Source organism: Mustela erminea, chromosome 17 (genome assembly GCF_009829155.1).
Source record: "Mustela erminea isolate mMusErm1 chromosome 17, mMusErm1.Pri, whole genome shotgun sequence".
NCBI lineage: Eukaryota > Metazoa > Chordata > Mammalia > Carnivora > Mustelidae > Mustela > Mustela erminea.
The window spans coordinates 35,926,494-35,953,860 of NC_045630.1; the positions used below are offsets into that span (position 1 = coordinate 35,926,494).

Genomic DNA, 27,367 nt, shown 5'->3' on the forward strand with positions numbered 1-27,367 from the left:
TGATTCCTAAAACCACTACACTGAGAAATTTTTTTTATTAACATATAATGTATTAGTTGCTTCAGGGGTACAGGTCTGTGAATCACAAGCCCCCAGCAGCCCTCTTTGTTTCCTGAGATTGAGTCTCTTATGGTTTATCTCCCTCCCCAGTCCCATCTTGTTTCATTTTTTTCCCCTCCCTACTCCCCACCCTACCTCTCAAATTCCTCATATCAGAGAGACCTTGTGATAATTGTCTTTCTCTGATTGACTTATTTCACTTAGCAAAAAACCGGAAACAAAAACAACGAAATCTCACCATTTGCAACAACATGGATAGAACTAGAGGGTATTGTACATTGAGAAATTTTTAATTGACTTCATGTTACCAATGTTAGGTATTACCATTTAATTTATAATTCAATGGCCGATTAAATATACATTTTCAATGAGGGGAGGATATTGGTTAAGTAATTTTAAAAGTGTCAATAGAGAATATATTTGGAAACAGAAAATCCAGCTGTCAGTGTTTTGTTGTTGTTAATGTTTTTTAACCTAGAGGGATTTGTCTGAGGCTTCAGAAGTTTGGAGATGGCTATTAGTGATATTTCAGTTGCCCAGTTACTCTCCATTTTTCTGCTTCCTTATCCTTAGCTTTCATTGTTAGGCTTGTTACTTCACGGTTACAAGATGGCTGCGGCAGCTCCCGGCCAGAGGAAAGAGAGAGGACAAAAAGTGTGTGCCACTTGAGTCTGCCTGCTTTTATCAGGAAAACCAAAGGTTCCTGGAACCCCCTCTCTGAAATCTGGGATATTTATTTGGTACTAAGTGCAGTGTATCAATTTAATCTATCTTCTCTTCTCAAATTTAGCTTCAAGTATGTTAATTCAGTAACTTTTTTATTTTTGGTTTATGTTTTATAAACTAAAGTTGGTATGTTAGACTCACGAGGTAAGACATTTAGTTTTCTTTTTCTAAAATTAGGGCTTCTGAGCCAATATGTAAATTTGTGCTAAGTTCATGCAAATTAATATTTTTCATTTGAACCAGGCATTGTGATAATTTTTAAATGAGCTTTGTATTTCTTATGTAAAGTTTTACTGTCTTAGGAAGAACAGAAGACCTATTGAGCATTTGAACTAAACTCCATTATAAGAATTATAATACAAAATACCTTGTTTCAGGGCCCCTTTTAAGAACAGAGAGCCACAGTCCATTAAAAGAAAAAATGAGCAGTGTTTAAATTTAATACCTGATATTGCATTCAGGATTTATCTTCAGAGACTTAGGTACTCTTAAATTGTAAACTCAACTCTATTTTTTTACATCCCCCTCCTCCCCCCATCTCCTGTTCACAGACCTATTTATTCCGAACTCCTGAAACAGATCATTGAGGTAAAAATTGAAAGGATAATTTAAGACTGAAAGAAAATGTGGTTTCAGATTCCTTGCTGGAAGTAGAGACGCCTGCTGTAGACAAGGTGGGGCCGTGTACTTTAGGAGGGATGCAGGGTGTCTGGGGCGGGGAATGGCCAGCCGGCTGATTGCAGACACCCGCTGGAATGCAGCATTCTGCCTCGGCTTATCCGTGAGGATTTAGGCCAGGATTCACAGTGCACCTCATTTTAGGATTCTGGATCTCGGGTGGATGTGGAGGAATCGTTTCTCACACGGCAGAACTGAATGCTACTTTAAGTCCATCTCAGTAGCTGAAGAAAATAAATGAAGTTTTTTTGTTCATGGTACCTCCTGTACTTGTACCCAGTGTGGCTAGAGAGGCCACACATCATAGGGGAGCAGGCAAAACATGCTTATGTTTCCAGATTGTTGTGGAAAGAAAGAACTCAGTAAGTAGGCTAGTTGCTAGTATTTCTCGCTCTCCCATCTTTATGGTCTATGACAGCATCTCTCTGCATATGTGACTTTTATTTTTCCCAATCTTATGAGGAGAGGAGTGGGAAACCAGGCTGTTTTATTTCTGCGTCTCTCCGTTAGGGAAGAAGGAAGCTCACGAGTGAATCTACTAGTTACATTGCCACAAATTTCTTAATCCAGTTTTTTTTAAAGTTATTTACAGTAATTGTGGACTGTACTGCATGTTGAGGCTAATTGGAAACAGTGACCAGATTCTTAATCATTGTCAGGAAACTGCATTCAGAGAATGAGAAGAACGCCCCCACTGGATGAACTGCAGCCACCACCATACCAGGACGACAGTGGTTCTCCCCATCTCTCGTGTACGCCCTCAGAAATTGGGGACAGTAAATGTGAGTTTTCCCACTGCAGCAACAGTCCAAGATGCTCATATAACAAGTGCCCAAGTGAAGGAAGCACAGGTCATGAACTAGAGAGCTTTCCTAATAAAGGATATGAAGAAGATGTTCCCAGTGACAGCACTGCAGTCCTGAGCCCGGAAGTAAGTAACACAGCACCTACGTGGATGTTATTGGGGGATGATAATAACCCTGTGCTTCTCCTCTCGGTGGAAAGGTTTTAACACTGTCCTGTCCTTGGTGGCTGACAGTACCTTTGTTATCCTTGATCTCGTCTTTATCTGGCAGACTTACCAGGACTGTCCCAATCATTCTCCACGCGCCGCCCTCCGTTTTCCCCAAAAGGAGGACGGGTGGCTAAAAATGAGAGCAATTCACAAGCTACTGAAACATACAACCTTCCCCCGGTTTCAGCTTCAAGAGAGGTCTTTTTTATTTTCACATTTTTTACAAAACATTCTGGAATTACTTATCTGTTTCTTTCATCTTGAGGTTCCTATTTATGTGCTTTTTATTTTTAAAATTCTTTTATTTAGGATATTTTTACTTTAGGGAGATTGCTCATTCGTGTTTTATAGTTTTTCAAAAATAATGTTTTCGCATTTTCAATTCATGGGATATGGAAGAGATAAGTAATGCTCAGCTTTACTAATGAAACTTGAATGCATGGCGACATTTGTTCAGAGTTGTTGGTTACATTTTATTTCCTATTTTGAAGCATAAATGTGAAAATGACAACAAAAATTGGTATGTTGAACTTTTGAAGTCTCTCTATGTTCTAAAAAGGATTTGTTTTAATGTCCCTTTTATGATGAAAATGGAAAGGTAATTTAAATGTTTCCACTAGGTAATACATACTTCTATGGGTTTTTTTCCTCTCACATTGCAGGTTTTTACAACTTTTGTCCCAGACAACATTTCATAATACTGCAGTGTGTCAGTGTTCTTACTGGGTGAATTTTCATCCTCCACTAAAATTAAATAATGAAAGTAAAGCTATGGACAGAATTCCCTTAATTTTAAGTTTTTTTTATACAATTTCTAAAAACACATTTTTTTTTTTTTAAAGATTTTATTTATTTATTCGACAGAGAGAGATCACAAGCAGGCAGAGAGAGAGGGGGAAGCAGGCTCGCGGCTGAGCAGAGAGCCCGATGCGGGGCTCGATCCCAGGACCCTGGGATCATGACCTGAGCCGAAGGCAGCGGCTTAAACCACTGAGCCACCCAGGCGCCCCTAAAAACACATTTTATCTGTTATTATTTTTCTACTATTTCTTGTATTCTAATATAGTATCTAACTTCGAAGAAAATTTTCATTGGTATTTTAAGTTTAATACAACCAGGAGTCCATGATTTTCTACACAGAATCCTGCCCTGTGCCGTGTGCCTGAACTTATTTGAGACCCCTGTTCCATAGGCTTGCTTACCCAAGAGACCGCCAACAGGCTGGCAGGGAAGCCTGGGTCATGGAATTACCCACAACGATAGCTGGCAACGAGTATGCCAGAGATTTTGCTATAAGCTTTACAGTCAGCATATTCCCCATTAGTAACCTCATCTTCAGGAAGTTATTCCCATTTTACAAGTGAAGACCTTGAGACTCAGAGAGGGAAACAGTTTGCCTGCCTACCAGCACCTCCCAGATGATGGAGCTGTCATCCAAACCCAGGTTGGCCTGACTCACACACAGGGCTCTTACCGACCATATCCTCCTGCCCCTCTTGACCTAAATCATTGTGTGGGAAATTCCTTTGATGCTTTGGTACCCTCCCAGTGCACCACCAGGCAATTCGGAGGACTCATGGACCAAATTCAGATTTGTGTGTTTTAATTAGATTATGTGTGTTTTAATCTATTTCACATAGATAGTAAGAAGTGAGAGGAGCAAGATGAACTAAATGAACACACTCAGGATGCCTGTAGGTACAGGTGACAGGAACACACTGTGTGAGCCTTGATTTAGGGCATGCCCATATGTCCCTGTCGCTCTTCATGCCCCATCAGTGTTCCCAGTGTTCCCTTTATATGGTGCAGCAATAGGGCAACAGTTGAGTTTTTTGTTGTTGTTGTTGTTGTTGTTGTTGTTTTAGGTAATCTGTACCCCCAGTGCAGGGCGTATACTCACGAACCCCCAGATCAAGAGCCACATGCTCTACCAGCTAAGCCAGCCAGGCACCCCAAGAGTTGAGATTTGAACGGGGGTGCCAAGGGCCCAAAACTTTGTTTTCTGGAAGAGATTCAGGGACAAGTAGTCCTGGTCATCAGTGAAACTTGCCAGTTTAGCCTTTTTATACGCACTTCGATCTAAGGAGCACACGGTTGATACAGCTGCTACTAGCTCAGAGGTGACGTGATCATGGCTTGGGCTTTACGTGCCTTTCTCAAGATAGTACTCATTTGTTCTAGAATATTTTTGATTTATTATGTCTCTTTTGGGCATATATTCCATGTTATTAACTTAGTTACTATCTGTAGTTACTGTACTGTACTGTAGTTACTCTTCTGAATTTTGCCTCTCAAGTTACTTCCTGATTCATTATTTATAGTTAATACAGCCTTTGCGTTTTTACCCATATTTCAGAAATCGCCAGCTTGCTCTGTTAACACTGATGAGTCTCTTGTATGCTGCTTGCTTTTGTGCCTCTATAGCAGAATTGAATATATTCAAACAAAACAGCAAGTGCACATTATATCAGTATCTAGATGCTTTTATAGCCTCTGTTAGTATAAAGCCCAATCTTGTGCTTTTTCAAGTTTATTTTGCTTCCTACTGTTCCTTTGATAGATATTATTTATCAAATAGAAAATTCTTACTTTCCTTTGGTTTATCCAGAATATAGCTATGTTAGAGCTCATTCACATACATGACTGAACTGAGATAGGACTGAGGATTCCGGAAAGTTCCCTGACAAGGAGGTCACAAATTCTATTGACAACTTATTACTAGCTAGCAATGGTTCAAAACTTTAATTCAGACTCCTTGAAAGGAAGAATTATTTTCTAGCTGCCTGTTGCAGAACACAAATAATAGTTTTTATCTGTAAAAGTACGCCTTTTAGCCCTCTCTGGAACCTTATGAAATTTCTTACTTCCTTGAAAATCCTAGCTGTTATGATACTATTTTAGAAAGTATTTCTTTGAAAAATCAAAACCATGTAATTAATCATCTTTGATTGCCAATTATGAAGTGGCATACATTAAAACATTTTGCTCTAAGCTGTCAGTTTTTTTGACAGTAAGAATATGTTTACCCTGATTTCATCATATTCCATTTTAAAGATCCTGAATTCTTCTTTAAGAGTTTGTTGCCTCTCCCCAAGTATTGTTCTTCGTTGGTTATCTCTTTTTTCGTACATAGTACCACGCAGGTCACCATAAGTAGACATGTCAGATTTTACATAAAAGACCTGTTTTTGGTTCTCTACAGAACCCACACACGCACCCAAAGTATAGCCAGGCTCATAGTATAATAGTTAGGTATGTGTTGAGCTGCTGTAATAAGAGACCAGTACAGTGGCTAAAAACCACCAAAGATTGTCTTTCATTTAAAGACAGTTCAGGATGAGTAGGTGACTTTGCTCTACAATACCATTCAGGGGCTCAGGGTTCTGATGTCCCTGTTGTTGGTTTTTGTCACTCTGCCGTCCCCTGATGTACTGTGCTAGTCCGCAAGGTCCAGGCACACATCCTACGTGTGTATCTGCTTGTGGGAAGACTAAGAGAGTGAAGGGAAAGTAATATCTTATGTAAACCTGATCTGGAAGTTTCAGGCATAACTTCTGTTTGCTCCCCCATTGATGAAGGCCGAGTCTCATCAGCATGTCTGCCATAAGGCAAGTTTTGAAATATAGGCTCTTGCCATTCAGTGTTTTTCTGCCTAAAACTTAGGCGGTTCTTCTCAGAAATGGAAAAAGGGAAGACTGGGACTAGTAGTAGTGACGCTACCAGAGGCACTAGGGACAAGTTCAGAAACAGAAAATTGTAAAATTGGCCCACGTTTCAAAATTAAAGACATTTAAGATTTATTAAAATACTTGAAGGAGCAAAGTGGTATAGTTAAAAGGTCGGAGACCTGGGTTTGGCACTGTTGGTAACTAGCCGACACTCCTGGATCATTCCAGAGAGTTAGACTGGCAGGAATTTGAGATAGCTCCCAGTAGAATGAGTATAATTTCTTTCAATCTCATAATCAAAATGTATAGTTTCAGCCCTTCTTGAACTTTTGAAGTATGTAGTCAGCAATTTTCGATAGTAATTGACATTAGGAAGTAATACATAGTTTTAAATTCAGATTAGAAGTTAAAGTGTAAAGAGTATGTGTGTGTGTTATGGAGAAGGGGAGTTTGGCTGTATTTTTGAGGCCTTTGGATTTATCCTTTCATATTTCACATTTTCATTGATTTCCAATCCTTAATATGTTTGTTTACATTCTATTACAGATGTGGCGTTTTAGAACAAACTGAAAATGGGGCCACATTTTTCGATCACGTTACGCTCGTATTTATGTTCTCTCTCTCACCAGCCTCATATGGAGCTGGCAGTTACGTTGTTTTTAATGTTGGAAATAAAATGTAGTAGTTTCCTACAAAAGGAAGAGAGATACACATTGAAATATATATTTTCAATTCTCATCATAAAGACATAGATCCAACTTTCTTAAAATTGGGGGATACTAAATTCTTTGTCTTTGTTATACTAAGTTTTTGAGTTAAAGCTACCACTTTTACTGTCCTGGTCCTGTAGAGTAGCTTTTGATTGTAGTTGACTGTTAATTACTATTTCTTTCTTTCTGACCGCAAATCAAGACAGTTTCCATATCATCTTCCTAAAGAAATGTCAGGTATTTATTTACATGCTAGTTTAAGAGCTAAAAACTGAAAACATTTAAATTTGCTTTTCTCAGGATATGTCAGCTCAAGGATCTTCTTCACAGCTTCCTAAACCTTTTGATCCTGAGCCAGAAGCTAAATATGGCACACTGGATGTGACTTTTGACTATGACTCCCAAGAACAGAAGCTTCTGGTAACAGTGACAGCTGTCACAGATATCCCAACATATAACAGGACAGGTGGCAACTCATGGCAAGTACACCTTGTTCTTCTACCTATAAAGAAACAGAGAGCAAAAACCAGCATCCAGAGAGGACCATGCCCTGTCTTCACAGAAACATTCAAATTTAATCATGTTGAATCTGAGATGATTGGAAATTATGCTGTTCGGTTTAGACTGTATGGTGTACATCGCATGAAAAAAGAAAAGATTGTGGGGGAAAAGATTTTTTATTTAACAAAATTGAATCTTCAAGGGAAAATGTCATTACCTGTGATATTGGAACCTTCTTACAATCATTCTGTGAGTATCTGATCAAATAGCCTGAATACGATTTATGTCGTGGTATGTAACATCCATAATTTTTAAAGTCCATGATCAACCCAACAACTTTTTCAATTTTTTTTATGTAATAATCATACCTTTACAAAATTTCTAAGCCCCGGATAGGTAGGTATAATTTGTTCTCATTCTATAAAAGTTGCCCTTGAAGATTATATGTGATTCATTTTATGTATTTTATCCTTCACAGAGTCAGGTCCAGAACAAATTACATGTTCATTATTGTTAAATATTTATTAGATGATTGGTTATGACATCAAAGTGAACTCCTTGCAGAATTTATTGTTTTCTTTCCAGGTTAAGACTAAGTGATATAGCAAGATCTAGCCCCATATCTTACTTACGATACTGCAGAAATTATTTGCTTTTTTAGACTATGTACTACTGCCGAGCTCATGATTGATTATCTTTCCAGAGCTCTTATGAAATTATTTTTAAAGGTTCAAAAGAAGACCTGGCCTTGTTATGCTCTGCACCCTTTTTAAAAAAAGATTTTGCAATATCTCTGGGAGAATACTTAAGTTTGGTCTGTGAGGTGTTCTCCCTTTTCTTTTTCTTTTTTTTTTTCCCTCCAGGTTCTTATCACCTACAGCTCTCTCTGTCTCTCCATATTTGTAACTAACCTCCCACAAGACATTGCAGAGCACAGGAGAGCTGAACTACTTTAAACTGGGAAGATACACTATGCCACGTAGTTATTTAGATATTGAGAAAAATCTGTGATAGGCTATAAGTATAAATTATGAATTATATTTATATAATTAAATATATTTAATTATATCTATTAAATTAATTATAATTTAATATAATTATGAATTATATTAATTGAATTAAGAGCATTTTTATAATACAGAGATTTTTAAATGGATGTGTGTCTTTAAATAAAAGTGTATTTTAGAATTTTTTAAGCTTTTAAAGCACAAGTCCAGAATCAGAGCCTCACTGAATTTATACCAGACAACATTTGATCTTATAGGATAGTCATTCACAGTAGTTGGTTTTTTTTTTTTCACTATCCCGTTTTAGCTAGATGATTTTAAAACATATTTAAAACCAAAAGGTGATAATAAATATGGTATATCCCTACTGGTTTATAGGATAATAGTTAGCCTTTATTGATAACTTGTTATAACTTTAAATTGTAGACTAACCATTTTGGAGAAATGTCCTTTTTAAAAATATAATATCAGTTTATCAGAGAAGGAAATAAGAAAGTCCAGGCAATATTCCAGAGGGGAAAAAAATAATTTTTTTTTTTTTAATAAAATTGAATAGTCTGCAGTTCTTAATAGGATTTTAAACTTTCTCATGATTTGGTCTGAGTGATGACTAGTTAATCTGTGGAAAATACATTCTTTTAGAGAAATACCTGATTTAAATTAGAAGAGAATGACTATATCATCACGAGGTATGTATTTTGTGTTTATTTACTTCAAATTATCTGTTCCCAATTCTATGTTAATTATATTCATTTCACAAAGAAACTGAAGCCATAGAAAATAATATGGTTTTATCTGTGGTCGAACTTAATTATTTCTGTACGTAACATGTATTAGCTTATGACCATCAGTTCTGTGTTTCTGACAACCGGGACAGTAAATTTGAGGCATGGTCACCAAAAAACGTGCCGGACAGACAGCTTCTAAGACATAATATTTAAATCTGAATAAAACTATCCATCTTCTGCTCTTGGAGAATTTTTTTCTCTACATTGTCACACTTTTCAAATTTAATGCCTGTATTTAATTGTTCTTCTCTTTTGTCTTCCTTCCTGTTGAAAAAATGAGTTCTTTCTACTAACTAGTTGTGGTTATAACCTTGGATAAATGATCTAGCCTCTTTAGGCATCAGGTTTGTCATTAGTAAAAGGAGGGCATTAAACCAAATGTCCCATCTATCTCTGATACTGCAATTCTACTAATTTATATTGGGAAAGATGTTAGGTAAGAACAGAAACAGGTGGATTTCAGATGAGTTTTATGTGCTAAATGTGTTATGTTTTGTTCAGGCATTGATTATGTTTTCTTACTCTTCCCTATCTTTTCAACCATCTTCCAATGTCTGAGAAAGCCCCAACTACTCGTCCCACCCCCTACCTACAGGTAAACTATAAAGTTCTCTCCCAGTCTGTCTGGTAGCTAGAGCAGGAGCCATGCTCCCTGGGCTCTGCGACTCTGACTCATTTCCAGGAAAACTCAGGGCAAACAGAGCAGAGAAGCAGGTGCTGCGCACCCCTCATGCCGGCGTGAGGCCGATGGTGGAGGAATCTGGTCCTCAGGGTCAATAGTAATTCCCAAACAGCTCTGCAGGTGCAGAAGCAGTACTGGTGCTAGACAGTGACAGTTGCAGGAGTTGGGCATGTAAGTGTCCAATGGGGGCGGCAGCACGATGTCCTCCCAGGCCAGTCCTGCAGGATGGCTTTCAGTTTTGTTCTTCAGAAGCTTCCCCATAAGCCTGTTCTCTAGTTGTCCCGATTCCTTTAGGACATTGCTATTCCACTGAGACTTAGCTGCCAGTGATTTCAAACAGAACCCTGACTGAAAAATGTTGAAATAGCCATACGGTCTATTGTTTACTTGTTTAAGTGATCTCTTAGGCCATACTCAACAGCTGGAGTGTAGGCAGTTACCCTTCCTACCGTGGTGTATCCCTCTTATAACTGGAATTTTTCTCTTATGCTCAGAGGCGTGCAGATGGCACTCCTCCCCAGGGGAGAACCCCAGTCACTCTCTTCACCTGCATTTTTAGCTCCGCATTACTACCGTGTGTACCAGTTGCCTGCAGCAGCCTCTCCTCCTTTCCTCAGCCCAGTCGTATTTCTCATTCAGCCTCCCAGATTTCTTAACAATAATCTTCACTCTGTCTCTCACAAACATTCACAACCCTTCCTTGCACAGACAGTATTTAGTTAGCGAAATGTACGCAGGGCGACTAGCTAGAAAATGGGGGGCTCCAGTCCCACAACTGCAAAGCACTGCATTCAGCTAACATCTTGAAGGAGCTAGAAGTAGATGCTCAGCCAGAGCCTTCATGTAAGAATGGCCCTGCCCAGCCGAAACTTCGATTTCAGTCTTGAGACACACAGAAAACACAAGGAAACTGAAGTTGTAAGGCTAGAGCTACTTACTAGGTGCTTTTTGACCCTGAGGCATTTCAGGTGTGAGGGTGTGACCAGGAGAAGTCTACAGCGGTTGATGTATCCTCAGGGAAGAGTTGGATTTGGGTTGAAGTAAGATGTTGGGGTTCACAGAAGAAACTAAGGTTCCGGAGGAGGAGTTTATCATACATCAGGAGGACCAGAAGGCATAGTGAAAAAATTCAGAAAAGGAGGAATGTGATGGCAGTTTGTGGTAGTGAAGAAATACAGAGAATAACAGAATGGCAAGAGACCTGGCCAATGTCATGAGGGATTTGCCTTCATTTAGATTGTTCTAAAATGTCAGTCCCGATTATAATTTGAATCTACTTAAATCTCAGATGTTATTTAAAGTCTAATTTAAATCTCATCTTTATAGAAATTTGTTAGACTGTTTCTAATACAAATTTAAATTAGTTGATCTTATCTGTCTCTGTAGACCAAATAGCAAGTACTGGTTATTGCTGTGTGAATGTTGGTTAGATGGGTGGGTAAGTGGGTGCGTGTGGTACATATTATTTCTCAGTTATTGCCTCTGGTGCTTGTTTCTGCGGCTAGTCATACATTTTCTTGTTATTGAATTTGTTCTATGTCTTCCTTCTAGATTTTAAATACTTTGAGAATAGAGTCTGTTTGACTTCAATGATTTTAGTTATACTTACTTTTCACAGAACCTAGAATATAGTTGTTCAGTGAATACTTGTTAAATTGATTTCATTAACGTATTCAGGTAAACCTGATAGTTCTGAAATTCTTACTAAGACCCATACCCTGGTAAGTATCAATATCCTTAAAATAGCTCTGTTAGGAATCTTTTATGACCTAGAATCCAATAATCATGATCTTAGAGTAACTAAGTAGGAACACATCACAATGTATTGCTTCTAAATAATAATCAACAAAGGACATATGTGTTAATATAATTCCCCATTCAAGAGTTTAATGCCACAGTCTTGTAGAGTGATCAGCCTTCCTCATGACTTACTGAAATGAAGATCTTCTTTTAGATACCTGCACTTTCAATCTTTAATTCCTAAAATTTCCTGTATCTCAAAAATAGCCTATCTTTTTTTTGTTACTAGACTGAATTAATTTACTTTGATATTTATACTGTGACTTTTATTTTTAAGACAGGTAAATTATTGCTTATACTCTGTAATTGAAATGTGTGTCCCTCTAAGAATCATACTTTAGTCTGTATTATTAGCAAATGTCTTTTAAAACTTGGCTTCTCCTATTTTCATATTCACTACATTCACATACTACCTTGTCAGAAATTTACATTTTCTCAATGTAGATTACACTTCTTCATCCTAAAGCAATTTAAAGTAGATACTTCACGATAAACTAATGATCACAGTTAACAGTTACTACGTGAAGGAGAAAGCTGCATGTGTGCAATTCAGGTCCCTAGACGATAACACTTACACGATTCATGGCTCACTTTAGTATAAAACTAAATAGTTACAGACCTATTTAGAGACAGTTATTCAAAGTAGTTGAGCATATATTATCAGTGGAGAGGAATAACTCTAGTCTCACATTAAGAATTGTTACCAGGTAAATCTTTCAGTGAAAGAAGTGAAATTAGAGCCTAAAAGGAAGCTTTTTGTTTAAATCAGATTCTTACTTTATATAAAACTGAAAAGAAGTCAAGTTTAAATCCTATGTCTCAAGAAATTTTGAACAGGCAGGAAATTTGAGTGGGAAAAACTGAGATCTCAGTGGTTAAACTATTTGTTCTGTATATTGAATATAGGGAATAAAGAACATCAATTCAACTGGGATTCATTTCATTGAACCATCCAAGACTAAACTATAAACCACTGGACCAATACATACTTCATTCTTGTTTCATGTTTGTTAGTTGTTTGTTTGTTTTTTTAAATAAGCCAGAAAATTAAAGAATAAGCTTTAGGTACATGTATTATATTCCTTTCTCCTATATTTTATTTTATGCAATTAACTTTTCCAAGATACTGATTTCAATTATTTGTAATACTAATGAGAGAAATTAACAAATGCTCTATGGAAAGACGGTACTATTTGATCAATTTAGAGTGGCATGAGGATTATGACAGATAAATTTAGGTTCAAGATGGCAGCATATTCTATAATTAAGAACATTCTAAAGTGCATTAGCAAGAAGGGGTAATATAATGTACTTTACAGAAACATCATGGAAAGATACTTAACATTCAAGTTATAAATATTGACCACTATTTTTAAAAATAATTCTTTTGGGGCGCCTGGGTGGCTCAGTGGATTAAAGCCTCTGCCTTTGGCTCAGGTCAAGATCCCAGGGTCCTGGGATTGAGACCCACTTCAGGCTCTCTGCTCAGCAGGGAGCCTTCTTCCCTCTCTCTCTCTCTGCCTGCCTCTCTGCCTACTTGTGATCTCTGTCAAACAAATAAATAAATAAATAAATAAATAAATAAATCTTTAAAAAAAATTCTTTTGGAGAGTCTAGGTAGTAGACATCCTGAATACATACCTTCTTCATTAATGCCAGCTGGGAGTTCCATGTACTTCCCTTTAAAGTTGCACTTTAGTACATTATGATGAGGAAGTCCCTTTTTTCTGGGTTGTTGAGCAGTAAGAGTAGAGTTGTGTCCACTGTGCTTGTTGTTTATGTGGTAGGAGGCTGGTAAGTAACAAACAGTAACATTGAATGAGGTCGTTCTTGGGACTTAGCACTTACAGACAAAAGAAATAGCCAACAGAAGCAGCCTTTAATTTTTTCTTAGTCGTTTTCTCCCATCGTGTTCCTGTTACATAGCAGGATCCAGAAAAAATCTCCACTTGACAGTTACATTTTACTTAATTCTATTCAGAGCAAAGAATAATTCTGGTCCCCAAAAATGATAGTACATGATCAGCCTGAATCAGTTCCTGATGCTGTTTCTATTAGGCATATATGTTTAAGTGATTTCTATCACTAAAAATGAGCATGGTCGTCCTGCACATGCCGTGTGTGCTCACTCATTACTCCTGTTTAAGTGAACTGCATATTTCTAAGTGTTGAGCATGCAGAGATATTCTCGAGAAAAACCTAATTCTCCCTAGTGTACATACATGTTGGCGCCGGGGACAGGACGGGAGTATGTGACCTGACTGCTTCACAAGGTGAGGATGAGTAAATGAGTGAGCTACATGAAAACCTGTAGACTAGAGATATTAGTTGTTAACTTGAAATGAAATGGGTTATCCTTAATTTGAATCATTCCGCCATTATTTACTGTTTTTTAAAGATACACTCATGGTGCCTGGGTGGCTTCGTCAGTTGAGTGCCCAAATCTTGATTTCAGCTCAAGTTGTGATATCAGGGTCATGAGATTGAGTCCCACCTTGGTCTCCACGCAGTGGGGAGTTTGCTTCTCTCTCTGCCCCTCCCATTCACGCTTGCTCACTCTCTCTTTTAAAAAAGGTACTCTCTTGTCTTAAAAAAAAAAAAAAGTCTTATCATTCCTTTATCTAGTCTTAGATCTACAATTTTTTATATAGGCTATATCTTACCCGTTTACAGTGGTCTTTTCATAGTCTGTCACTTTGGGCAACAATGACCAGAATAGTACTGATCACATTTTTTTCTAGCAGAAAATGCTGATAGAGTTGACAGGAAGTGAAAACTGAATAAGTCTGGTACACACAGTTTTTGAGTTATCTCATGTTGTATCATCAAAGTATATAATTTATATAATCAAAATTCTATATTTCCTAATATTTCCTTATTCTACAATTTAAAATAAAGTGGACTATTTAAATTTTAATTGGTTCATTTTTCAAGGAATTAGATCTGGTTCATGGAAAATAGCATGTATTATTATAAGTACATTTTTCATATTAACTTAATTTGGTGGTGGGATATATTTTACTTTGAAATGAAAGCTGGCATTGTCCCTGGCGCTATATTCACATTATAAAAAATGTTTCTTTATACTAACTCGTTTGTGATTTGTCATAAAAGATTAAAGAATTACCAGATAGTAGAAATCTACAGCTTTAATGTCAGAATTGTTAGGCATTCATGACCAAGTTTCTGTTTGCCTTTGGGTGGGTTGGTGTAGCATCGAGGTTGGGAGCATGGAGGCTGTGCGGTCACATCTTGGTTTCCCACTTCTTCCTGACCTGTGTCCTTGGAGGAATACTCAGCCACTCTAGACCTCATGTATTCGTTCATAAACGGGGATAGTAACAGTAAAGCTGTCTCAGAAAATGTTTGTGAGATTAAAGGAGATAATCCATGTAAAGAATTTAAAACATCTAGCATATAGGAACTTGACACTGTTAACTAATTTGGTTTGTTTGGTCTTATTCATGTGCGGATAAATTTACTGTTTTAATTCAGTAGCAATCTTCATTAGGTGCCAGCCCATAAGAAAAAATTATTGCAGTGTGTTTTTCAAATTTCAAAATAAGAAAGAACATAAAGCAATCTGGAAAAGAGGAAAGTAAAAGTCCTTTTTTTTTTTTTTTTTTTTTTTAAGAGGGAGCACATGCATAAACTTGGGGGCAGAGAATCTCAAACAGGCTCCACACTCAGTGCGGAGCCAAGGCAGGGCTCCAGCTCAGGACCCTGAGCTCATGACCCGAGCCAAAATCGAGTAGGACACATCACCAACTGGGCCACCCAGGCACCCCAAAGTAAAAGTCCTTTAATCTGATGATATAAAAAGTGTTTAACCATACAAATACCTAGTAAAAGAACTTTTTTGGGAACTAAATATAACTTAGCCCTTGAATGTTTTTAAGATACAACTTTTTCTAAATATATTTTGAGTGATTATTTATAATCTGAATTATAAATATTCTTTCCATCAGTGCAGTTTTATTGTTTTCAGTCACGTGGGGGGACTCGTATGTCGTTAGTGAAATGTCGCCAGCAGTTGCTACCGGCTTACTCTGAGTCGGCCTCTAACGCTGTAATGGCTCGTACACATCAGAGGTTCCTTTCTCATTGTGCTGTGTGTCTGCCGGAGCTCGGCTGGGGCTCTGTTCTGCGCTGGCGTCACTCTGGGATCCAGATGGCTGGAGGAGGTTCTTTCTGAACCGTTGCTGGTTGTCAGAGGATGTAGCAAACGAATCCCTGTTCCTTCAGGTTTCTGCCCCAGATTAACACATGCCACCTCCACTGACATTTCAGTGTCTAAAACAGCGGTCGGCAACCTTTCTGTAAAGTGCTCAAGGGCTCATTTGTTTTAGGCTTTACAGGCTGCAAATGGTCTCCCCTGCATGGTCTCTCTCTCTCTCTCTCTCTTTTGAGAACACTTTTTAAAAATAGAAGCGAGGGGCAGTGAATAATAGTGAACAATATTTCATACAAAGAATTGCTAAGGTGTCAATATTATCTGTAGATTAACATTTATAATTGCATATCAGTAACTTATAAGTCAAGTTCTGCTTTTAAGTATAAAAATTGGCTCTCTTGGGACAAATATTCTCTTTTAAGTCTGATTTAAGTAATAAGTTCGCAAAGTCTTTCCTAAATACTTATCCAGTTATCACAATTCTTTTTTAAAGATTTTACTTACATGAGAGACAGAATGAGAGAGAAAGCATGAGAAGGGAAGGTGAGAGGGAGAAGCAGACCCCTTGCTGAGCAGGGAACCCGATGCGGGACTCGATCCTGACACTCCAACATCATGACCTGAGCCAAAGGGAGTCGCTCAACCTACTGAACCACCCAAATACCCCAGTTATCACTATTTCTGATTCCAGTTTCTTAATTTATGAAAATACTATTGAACTTGGGGCACCTGGGTGGCTCAGTCAGTTGAGCATTGGAATCTTGATTTCAGCTCAGGTCATGATCTCAGTATTGTGGGATCCAGTCCAATGTGGGGAGTCTGCTTCTGCCCCTCCCTCCTGCTCACACGGGTGTGCACACGTGCATGCATGCTCTCTCCCCTCTCTCAAATAAATCTTTTAAAAATATTAATTGAACTCAAAATGCTTAAATATATGACAAGTCTTAGTACATATTAAACAAGTTCACCTAAACCAGCAGTATCAGGAGGAAATGCAAGGAATGGTTTGTTTATTCCTAAAGATAGTGTATTAACCACATATGTTTATTTCTTCTTCTTCCTGTAATCTCCAATGATAGTACTTTGGTTAAAGAAATAAATACACACCCATTGACGTTTGTACCCACGAGCTCAAAGAGGGCATCAGCAGCGGTGAGAGCTGAGGCTCTGGAAGGCCGTGTGGGTGGAAGGTGGCTGCTGCTTCAGCAGAGCAGAGAGCTGGGGAGGGGCTCACAGAAGGCGGGGACTGCTGTGAGCCACAGAACCAAACACACTTCTGAGGACATCAGAGGATGGCGTGATTTTGTTGGCTAAAGATGAGTCACTAAGTCTGTAAATTCCCTTCTGGCCTGAAGAACAGAGTCAGGCTTGTGACTGTATCTGGGCAGTAATTATCATAGGTTGCTTCTCTGGAAAAACTCAAGATTTCCAAGCTAAGACCCTACCCTCATAGTGATGTTTAGGAACATCAAGGAAATTGCCTGGTCCGCATCTAATCACATGAATGCCAATCAGGGAGCAAACTGTGTTTAAATGTATGGAGTTTTTAGTGACGCATTTTTAAATAGGAGCAGGCAAGCATAGTTCAGGAGACCCTAAGGGGAAACCTCCAACAGGAAAGAGAAAACCCAGGATAAACAAATATTTTATTTTACCCTCCTGGAAGAGTACATATTGCAGAGATGGGAAGAAAAGTAAAAACTAATCCTGATTAGTATTTTCAAGAAGATATGATAACCTGTTATGTACGTTTCAAAAAGACCGAATATTCTAAAAAAAAGAAGAAGAAGAACAATCACTGAAGAAAAGGCCTTTGTAAATTACATAGTTTGGGAATGCTGTTGAGGATGTAACCAAGAGTGTTCACTGTGGCTTACAACCAAGGGTTTTGGTAGCAGGCTTCAACCTTACATGTTCATGAGTTCACATTTATGTGTCTAACCTAAACTTATCTTTCTGGGAGAATATTCATAAAATGAATGATTTTGCCTTTAAATCTCTCCCTTCTTTCCAAGTTAATAATATTTCATATTTAAAATCTGATTATCAGGGGTGCCTGGGTGGCTCAGTGGGTAAAGGCCTCTGCCTTCGGCTCAGGCTGTGATCCCAGGGTCCTGGGATTGAGCTCCTCTGCTCAACAGGGAGCCTGTTTCCCTTCTTCTCTCTCTGCCTGCCTCTCTGCCTACCTGTGATCTCTGTCTGTCAAATAAATAAATAAAATCTTAAAAAAATAAAAATAAAAAAATAAAATCTGATTATCAGGTCCTGTTTATGACCATTAATTATTTTAAGGAGATTTATAAATATAGACTATTCTCTGGGCTCAACACTAGATCCCCTGAACCACATCTACCGAATCAGAATCACTAGGAAGCAGCCTCATAATCTTTCTTTAGAATAATTTTCCCAAGAGGTCATTGAATACACTAAAATTTCAATGCCACTGGTATAGAAAATATTTTCCAAAAAACATTGTGGATACAAGTGAGTTGAGGGATATGCTTTGGGGTGAGTTCAGAAGTTATACTTTTGTCTCTTTTCTGTATTTCATGAGATCGTTTCATCTTTTATTGTCTTTGGTTTCCTTTTCAAATATCTAGCAATTCTTTGGGCATTCAAAAAAAAATAACTCAGGGGAGTAGAATTATGAAGACGTGTCTGTGAAGTTATAGTAAAAATATGAGGAGAAGTTTTCTTTTTGGAAAACTCCACACCCTCATTTATTAACTGAAAGTGCCTAAGAAGAACCAGAGATTTTGTTGAGTAAATACTTGCTTCTGTTAAGATGCCATCAGTTTCAAGTGAATACAGACTATTTCAAAATAGCTTGAGTGGTCACAGACCATGCAGAGAGTAGGTCTGTCTTCAGGCTTAGCTTGATCCAGTGACTCAAATAGTACCACCAAAGTCCTGGTTTCTCTCTCTTTCTACCCTTTCCACCGCCCTTGCCCAGTCCCCTCATACCCTGTTAATATCATAATCATGTTTCACATCATTGCCCTCTTGAAACTTCTTGTGTCTCACTAGGTTACCTGCCCATCCCAGAACCAATCACAGAGGTGGGCTCTACTGTTTAGCTTAAGCCCTAGAGTTGGGCAATGGACCACCTCCCATATTATATTAGGTAACAAATGGAAAGGAGTGGAACATTCACTGATAGAAGGAAGTGATGATTGGATACTAGGGAGATAACTAATGTCCAATATAAAGTTTGTTTAAATTTCTTAAAAATAAAATTCACAAGGGGCGCCTGAATGGCTCAGTTGGTTAAGCATCTGACTCTTGATTTCAGCTCAGGTCACGATCTCAGGGTTATGAGCCCTGTGTTGGGAGCCTGATAAAGATTTTCTCTCCCTCTACATCTGCCTTCCCCCTGCCCCAAATAAAATAAAACTTTAGTGATTGGACATACCATGGATGAAATCCTTTTTTAATCAATGTGATAATACCTTAGAATTAGGCATACTATTCTGTGTGCTGTTTTAGGAATCTTGAGTTCTATGTTAAACAGTGATATGCTTAATTGGCTATGAGCTAAATTCTGAAAATTATGATTCTCAATCCTGATTACATTAGTATGACTTGGGGACTTTTTAAAATAAAGGTGAATAGGTTCCCATTTCTTGAATCAAAATATTAAAGGAATAGGGCCAGGTTTTTCATATCTTTGAAAAGCTTTTAAAGCTCTACAGCAGACACTAGTACCTGAATAGTATTATCATTGCCCTATAGAATCTATCTTATGTCCACATCTTACTCTTTCCTGTTAGTTCCTGGGTAGATGTAGGACTAAAATGAGTCCTTGCCAAGTTTTGAAACATCTGATCAGATTTAACAAGAAACTAACCATATCATTAAGAAAACTCTACTGTAAGACTTGTTAATAGCATAAAATACTTCTCCAAAACTATCTGCTCAAATTGCAACCAACTAAACTATTAAAATTCACATTTAATACACAGTTTTATTGAAAATACTTATAATGAGAATTGTATTTTTATAAGCTATTTTGAAATAAGCCTAAATAGGAAGAAATGGTTATACACAGTAGTAAGTGTAAACTTTCATTGCCTTTGGCTTCTTTCAAAACTTTATATTTCAGATCTATTATAAAATATTAAAATTATTGATCCCCTTGATTCATTAGAAGCTTGAGATATTTTCAGAACAGAAAAAGATGGAAAATGTCTTAAAGGGGATTAAAGTCATTACGACCATAAGAAAAATTATTTTATAAAAAAAATTCATTATATGTAACCTTAGAATATTATAGATTAGATTGTCTTTGGATTCAGTTTTATTTAAAGTTTGTCATGGCATGGAAGACATTAGAAGTAAATTTTCAGAAATAAGCAAATTCAACACTTCCTGGGCCTCACTGGTCTTTTAGGAACATGAATTTGGGAAAATATGCCATGTGGCCTATTAACAGCCCTCAAGGCCATCTTTATAATGCAGTCCCACCTAGACCATCCTGAAATCACACTGTGAAATGGAAATAGTATGAAAAAATGGTACACTTCGTGATAAAGTGAAATAAAAAACACTGCTATTTCTATAGCTCTTAACATTTCATTTCCTAGGAACTGCTTTGAATGCTCTGTGAGGATATGAACAAAAAACAGTAATAACATCGTGTGAAATAACTCAGGTAACTGGAGAATTCACTGTAAAGTTGCATTAAAGACTCTCGGAAAGATCCTTCTATGTTCACATTATAATGAACATATAAATCATACCTTGCTGTTTCATGTGTCACTGAATTATTTGTAACATTCAGCATTAGAATCAGAACCAATCTTCAGATAGTCTGTTTTGTGGCATAAGAGAATTGTTACTATCATTTTAAAGTTTAAGAGAGGAAATTTGAAACATGAAGGTGTTCATAAATTTAAACCAAAATCATTATTTCCTAATGCTGTGGTGCCGGTGTCTCTAAGATTTTAATTTGTATAAAGCAGTTACACAGTACCTGGGACTTAGTGCGCACTCAGTAATTGTCAGTTGTACTAATGTGATCATAGGTCTCATCAGTCCCTTACTGCTGCCATTGCCACTTCTACTTTACCTTTTACCTGTTTTTTCCATAAGAATAGAGTAGTTTAATTTGGTTTCCTGTTGATGAGAAGCCACAGTTCATTACTTCCACAATCCATTTTGTCCGTGTTAACATTATACACAGATGATTTTTTTAAAATTCTCCTTTTGACATGGATAGTTGTGCTAATACAGAAGTAGAACTTGTTATAAAATATGAAAGAAAGGTAAATTTTTGAAGTTCTCATTTTACATTAGCTTTACAAAATAGCTTTCATCATCTACACCACTTTTTCATCGAGGCAAGATGTATGAAATACTCTATTCTCTTTTTGAGTATTATTACTCTATTAGTATATGTGTTTATGTGTGTATATATATATATATATATATATATATTCGTATATGTACATATTTACATCTCTTTTTATTGAAAGCCATGTGTTCGTACTGGGATCACCAGTTCCAGTCCACATCCCAGGGTTCATTCTGATCTGTAACTACCTTCTTTGACCCTGAGAAGCCTGGCTCCCTTCCTCAATGCATAGACCTATTTGATCAGTCCCTTTGTATGTCACTCGGGTTCTACTGCAGACATCTGCTGCTCCATTCTCATACTCTTCTCCCAGACTCCAAATCCTTGTGTCTATTTGCTCCTCCTGGTTAGAAGTCATCACTGTGCTTGACCTCTGACATCCAGTCTGCCCAACCCCACCCCTGATTCTGGGACACCTGGCTTACTCTGCTAGGGCTAGGACATCCCATACTGGACCACCTTTCTGTGAAAGTAGCCTCCTCGCCCTATTTAGGATCTAACATCTCAGACTGACTCATGTCTCTGCATGGATGCCCTCATCCTGCTGAGGCTCCGAGAGCCCATTCTGTGTTACCCTTCAGTGCTTCAGCAGGATGTCCTCCTTACCTGTGTGGGGAGGAGCACTCTTACAGCCCAGCCTAGGCCAAACGGCCTCTTCTTTCTGTGCTGGATCTGGTAGCCCCCACCAGGCTGCCCAGGCAGGATCCCTCTCACTGCTCCATATGTTCTGCAGGTACGCAGTCCTCATGTTGTCCAGACTGACATGCCATTCGTCCATGATGAAGCCCTCCTCATCTTGCTTGGATATGAAAGATTTTTGTAAATAAATGATCACTTGACAGTCCCTTAGTAATGGTGATGCTGTTAGCAACTAACTTATATTGGCCAGTAATACATCACATATGGCCATTCTGTATGTCATAAATGATTGAGATATTAATCTTTTCCTAGTGTCTGTAAAATGGCCTCCAGGTATAAAAATCAGAGTATTGCAACTAGGTATAATTTCTGACCTTCTGAGATTAGAGAGAGAGAAACCAGTTGAGTCATGGAACTATCCATGGTACCAAGAATTTCCTGGCCCCTCTCTTGGATTCTTGTTAGCTGGCTTGAATCTTATTCTCTGTTACAGATTTAACTATGCCTATTACCTGTTGCTGAGATTTTTGTCTTGGGATTTGTTGGGATGTAATTGGCATAACATGTAAGTGTAAGACATACATTGTGATGATATGATACACACATACAAATAGTGCAAAATGCTTACCACAGTAAAGTTAGTCAGCACTTTTTTTTTAACTTCGTGTACTTGCAATCTTGTTGGTGCTATGGTGAGATCATTAAAGCTCTACTCCTCCAGCAGCTTTCAAGTATACCATAAGCTGTAGTCACCACGCTGTACATTAGGTCCCTGAAATGCATTCATTTTATAACTGAAAGTTTGTATACTCTTTGACCAACATTTCATCATTTCCTACACCCCTCCATCCCTGGCAACCACCATCCTACTGTCCTGTTTCCATGAATTCAATGTTTTTAGGCTCTATATGTGAGATTACACAAATACATGTGTATATGAGGTATGTCTGTATCCAGTTTTCCCGTAACCATTTATTAAAGAGACTGCCTTTCCTTCGTTGAGTATTTATGGCTCCCTCATCAAATATTAGCTAATTATAGATGTTTGGGTCTATTTCTGGGTTTTCACTTCTGTTCCTCTGGTCTGTTTTTATGCCACTACCATACTGTTTTAATGATTATAGCTTTATAGTATAGCTTGAAATCAGGAAGTGTGAAGGCTTCTGTTTTTCTCAGGATTTCTTTGGCTATTTGGGATTTTATGGTTTTATGGTTCCATATAAATTTTAGGAGTGTTTATGGTTCCATATAAATTTTATGGTTTATAGTTCCATATAAATTTTAGGACTATTTAAAATGCCATTGGAATCTCGATAGGATTGCACTGAATCTATAGATGGCTTTTGGTAGTATCAACATTCTAATAATAACATTCTAATTCAACATTCTAACAGTAACATTCTTCCCTTTCATATTATTCATATACATGTTACTCATATAACATTCCCATTCAATACAAGATATGTATCCATTTTTTTGTCTTTGATTTCTTTCATCCATGTCGTGTAGTTTTTAGATTAGAGATCTTTCACCTCCTTGGTTAATTTTATTTATTTATTTTTAAAGATTTTATTCATTTGTTTGACAGAGAAAGACACAGCGAGAGATGGAGCACAAGCAGGGGGAGTGGGAGAGGGAGAACCAGACTCTTTGATGAGCAGGGAGGCCGATGCGGGATTCATTCCCAGGACCCTGAGATCAAGACCTCAGCTGAAGGCAGACACTTAACCACCTGAGCCACTCAAGCACGCCTATGTATTGTATGTATGTTATTTCAAAGAAGGATACTTAAAACAGAGACGTCCTGTTAACCATGAAGAGGCTGAGAATTTGACCTACTTCTAGCTGACAAATTAGCCCGCCACAGTGTAATGGGTGCTGTCAGTGGAGGACTTGATTATCCTTGACGTGGTGGAAACATTTGCATCAATAGTCTGCATTGCTTCCCCCACCCCCAGGTGCACAGGGGCCATGCAGACAGACCCAGACGGCCACCTGCCAGTGAGATCAGAGGGGGAGCCTCCACTCCGCATGCGCATCTGGGAGTCCATTTTCGTTTCATGGTGTTGCTCTGCCCACCTATCCCCTAGCACAGAGCTCAGCAATTTCTTTCTGTAAAGGGCTAAAAAGTAAATATTTTAGGCTTAGCCAGTGACATAGGATCTCTGTCATATTCTTCCTCCTCATCTTTTTTTTTTTTTTAAACAACTTTAAAAAATGTGAAGTCTATCCTTAGCTTCCAAACCATAGATAAACAGGCCACAGACCAGATCTGGCCCACAAACTGTCCTTTACCAACTTTTACTGTAAGGCATTGTCATGCAGTTGTTCAAAGCTGGATCTCCATTGCTTCCAGGTTCCGAGTGATGAGAAAGAGCAAAGGAGGACAGAGAGGAGGCTTGCCCAGTGTCTTAAGGTTCAGGCCTGTGTCTTTTCTGCTTACCTTCCATTTTCAGTCACGGGTCCATACCTGACTCCAAAAGAAGCTGAAAACGTGGAAGACTTGCACCCAGAATGAAGTGGAAAATAGATTTTTATAGACAATTAGCTGTCCTGTCACCACTAGAAAGAAGAACAGCAAAAAAGGAAGGGAGGGAAGAAGAGAAAGAAAGGAATAAAGGAGAGAAAGAGAAGAAGGAAGAAAGGAAGGGAGGGAGAAAGAGAAAAGAAAAGGGAAGGAGGGAGGTATCACAGAAGCCAGGACTGGGTCTCAAACCGAGAGTAATTGGCTGTATTGAATGTGACTACATGGTTAACTAAGATGACGCTCACCTCGGTTAGATTGAACGTGAAGGTCTCACTAATTGATCTTCATGAGACTCGTGTTGGTGGAGCAGTGGGAGCATAATGAGTTCAGGAATGAGTGGGAACGGAGTATACGATGCTAATGTAGTCAAACTCTGTAACCACGTCTGACACCGAGTAGGGAAAAGATAGAAGAGAAAGGGGGAAAGAGAATAGAGTATCTGGAAGAAGGTTTGAAATCTAAAAAAAAAATTTTTTTTTTAAATATGAGGGAGACTTAAGCATGATTAAATATGGATGAGAAGAATCCAGTAAAGAGAGATATTTAGGATATGAGAGAAATAGAAAGACACGCAGTTTTTTTTTTTTTTTAAGAAAATTTGAGGACATAGATTCCAGACATGGAGAAATTGGTCTGAAATAGAGATACTCTGTCGTACAACAATGGTGAGAAAGGAGCAGAGGATTTAGGTATAAGAACGTTTGTAGCTCTTTCAGAAGAAAATTAAGGTAGATTATACAGGGTGTGTGTGTGTGTGTGTGTGTATTTGTGTGTGTGTGTGTGGCAAAAATCAGGAAGGAGAAAAGAAATGTGGTCAGGTGATTTTAGAACAGAAGATTTATAATCATTGAGAAAATGGGGAAATAAATTTATTAGAGAAACGTAACAAGTTTATATATATAACCAGATGCTGGCCCAGACAAGGTTACAGTCCACTCCATTGAGTGATCATCTCCCCAGTACAATGAAGGAGTTGTCAAGGTCATCCAAGGTTAGCATTTTGTTATCTAGTCAAGTATGTTGAACAGATAGATAAACAAGGAAATTTAAGGCAAGAGAATGATTGAAATGAATCTTGGGCGGTAAAGTTAATGGAGGAGGAAGTGAGGACAGAAAGGGGCTGATGAAAATATGGTATCAGGATTCTGGAGGTCCAGTCACAGCGACATTGTGAGAGTAGCTGAGTGATCAGATCACATGGATAACAGCTTGTACTTAATTAAGCACCTGGAATTTTTACTTCCTAGATTTGGTGAAGACCTAACCACAGCCTCCGATGATGCTAAGTCCCAAGAAGTAATGAGACTGGAAGGAAGAAATCAGTAGGGATGAAAAAAAGTCAAATACCTTAGTGCCCAGGGGTCATTCCTGTAGAAACTGAATGCACCAGAAGTCAGAGGTTGGGGTAAAAGGGCAGTCTGTGAGCCTGGGGAAAATCTTCAGAAAACGAGCAGGCCTTACTAGACTGTTGCTACTTGGAAACACCGCGAGGGGGAAAGAATGGTGCAGTCAGAGGGGAGGAGCTTCAGATGAGACATGTACACAAGTGCTTCAGGGATTCCAGAACTACTTCAGAATTGTATAAAAATAAATTTGTGTTGAGGCGCCAAGGGGCTCAGTCGGTTGAGTGTGGAACTCTTGGTTCCAGCTCAGGTGTGATCTCGGTCCCGAGCCCTGCGTCAGGCTCCGTGCTCAGCAGGGAGTTCACTTGGGATTCTCTCTCTCCCTCGGCCCCTCCTCCCCCTAAGCTCATGTGTGCTCTCTTTTTCTCTAAAATAAATAAACCTTCAAAAATAAATAAAATTTGTGTCAGTGTTATGGGCAGGCTTGAGGGGACTTTATCCTTTTCCATTATTTTTACCAGCCCCCACTGAAAGCCATCTCAAATAACAGGAACTCTGAGGAAGAGGCTGTGGACCCCACATTTGAGAGGGAAATGCACAGGACGCAGCCTGCAGCCGCTGTGTTTGCTTTCTTGATGAGCTCTTGGTGCTCCCCACCAACGTCTCCGTCCCCATCTCACCAGTGCTCGTCCAACAATTGCTCTTCATCTTCTCCAGTAGAATTGTTGGGACCTCACTACTCTTACAAATTGTGGAGGAGATGGGGCACCTGGATGGCTCCGTCATTAAGCATCAGTCTTTGGCTCAGGTCATGATCTCAGGGTCCTGGGATTGAGCCCCGCATCAGACTCCCTGCACCAGGGGAAGCCGGCTTCTCCCTCTTCCACTCCTCTCTCACTGTCTCTCTCTCGCTCTCTCTGTCAAGTAAATAAAATCTTCAAAAAAATATTAAAATTTAAAAATTGTGGAGGAAAAGAGTACTAGAATGAAGGCAGACATAGAGATCCTTGAAAACTGGAATGTAGAATTTAGACTTGGTAGTAAGAGGTGACAATCGTACTAAGAATCCTGAGTTCAGAGTCCTGAATGTGAATTTGTTTTCTGTAGGATAACTGGATATAGAAGTTTGGGATATTAAATATTTAGCCTGACTTTTCCAATCCTTCAGATAAGCATAATGAGGTAAATAGGTGCATTTGAACCATATTCTACAGAAACACTTTTTGGATTCTGGAAACATTTGCTTCAGATTTCTCGATGAAAGTGAGGCCACCTTGGTGGCTCAGTCAGTTGAGCATCCAACTTTTGGTTTTGACTCAGGTCATGATCTCAGGGTCCTGAGATCGAGCCCAACATGGGACTCTGTGCTCAGTGGAGAGTCTGCTTCATCCTCTCCCTCTGCCCTTCCCCCTCCTCATGTGTGCACATGCACATGCTTTCTCTCCCTCTTTAAAATAAATAAATCTCTTAAAAACAAATTTCTTTTTAAAATGAGAATATAATTTAAGATTCTAAAAATCAGTGCAAATATGTGTTACATACTCAGTTTTAATCCAGTGGACATTATTAACATGTTAACCCACACTATGTACTTTTTCTTCCCTATAGATTCACTAATAAAGCTGCTGTATCTCTCTCTATTTGAAATTCCTATAATTCTGTCCTTGCTTAGGAATATTAGAGCTTGGTATTGATA

The 27,367-nt window shown here is 38.3% G+C and overlaps 1 protein-coding gene across 2 annotated transcripts in view; it reads left to right on the forward strand.

Moving 5' to 3' along the window:
- SYT14 (synaptotagmin 14) overlaps positions 1-27,367 on the forward strand; it is a 198,947-nt gene that overhangs the window by 134,695 nt on the left and 36,885 nt on the right. For both annotated transcript variants that reach the window (XM_032318621.1, XM_032318622.1), the window contains exons 5-6: positions 2,124-2,395; positions 7,158-7,607. In XM_032318621.1, the coding sequence (XP_032174512.1) occupies positions 2,124-2,395; positions 7,158-7,607 (722 nt within the window). The remainder of the gene's footprint in view (positions 1-2,123; positions 2,396-7,157; positions 7,608-27,367) is intronic.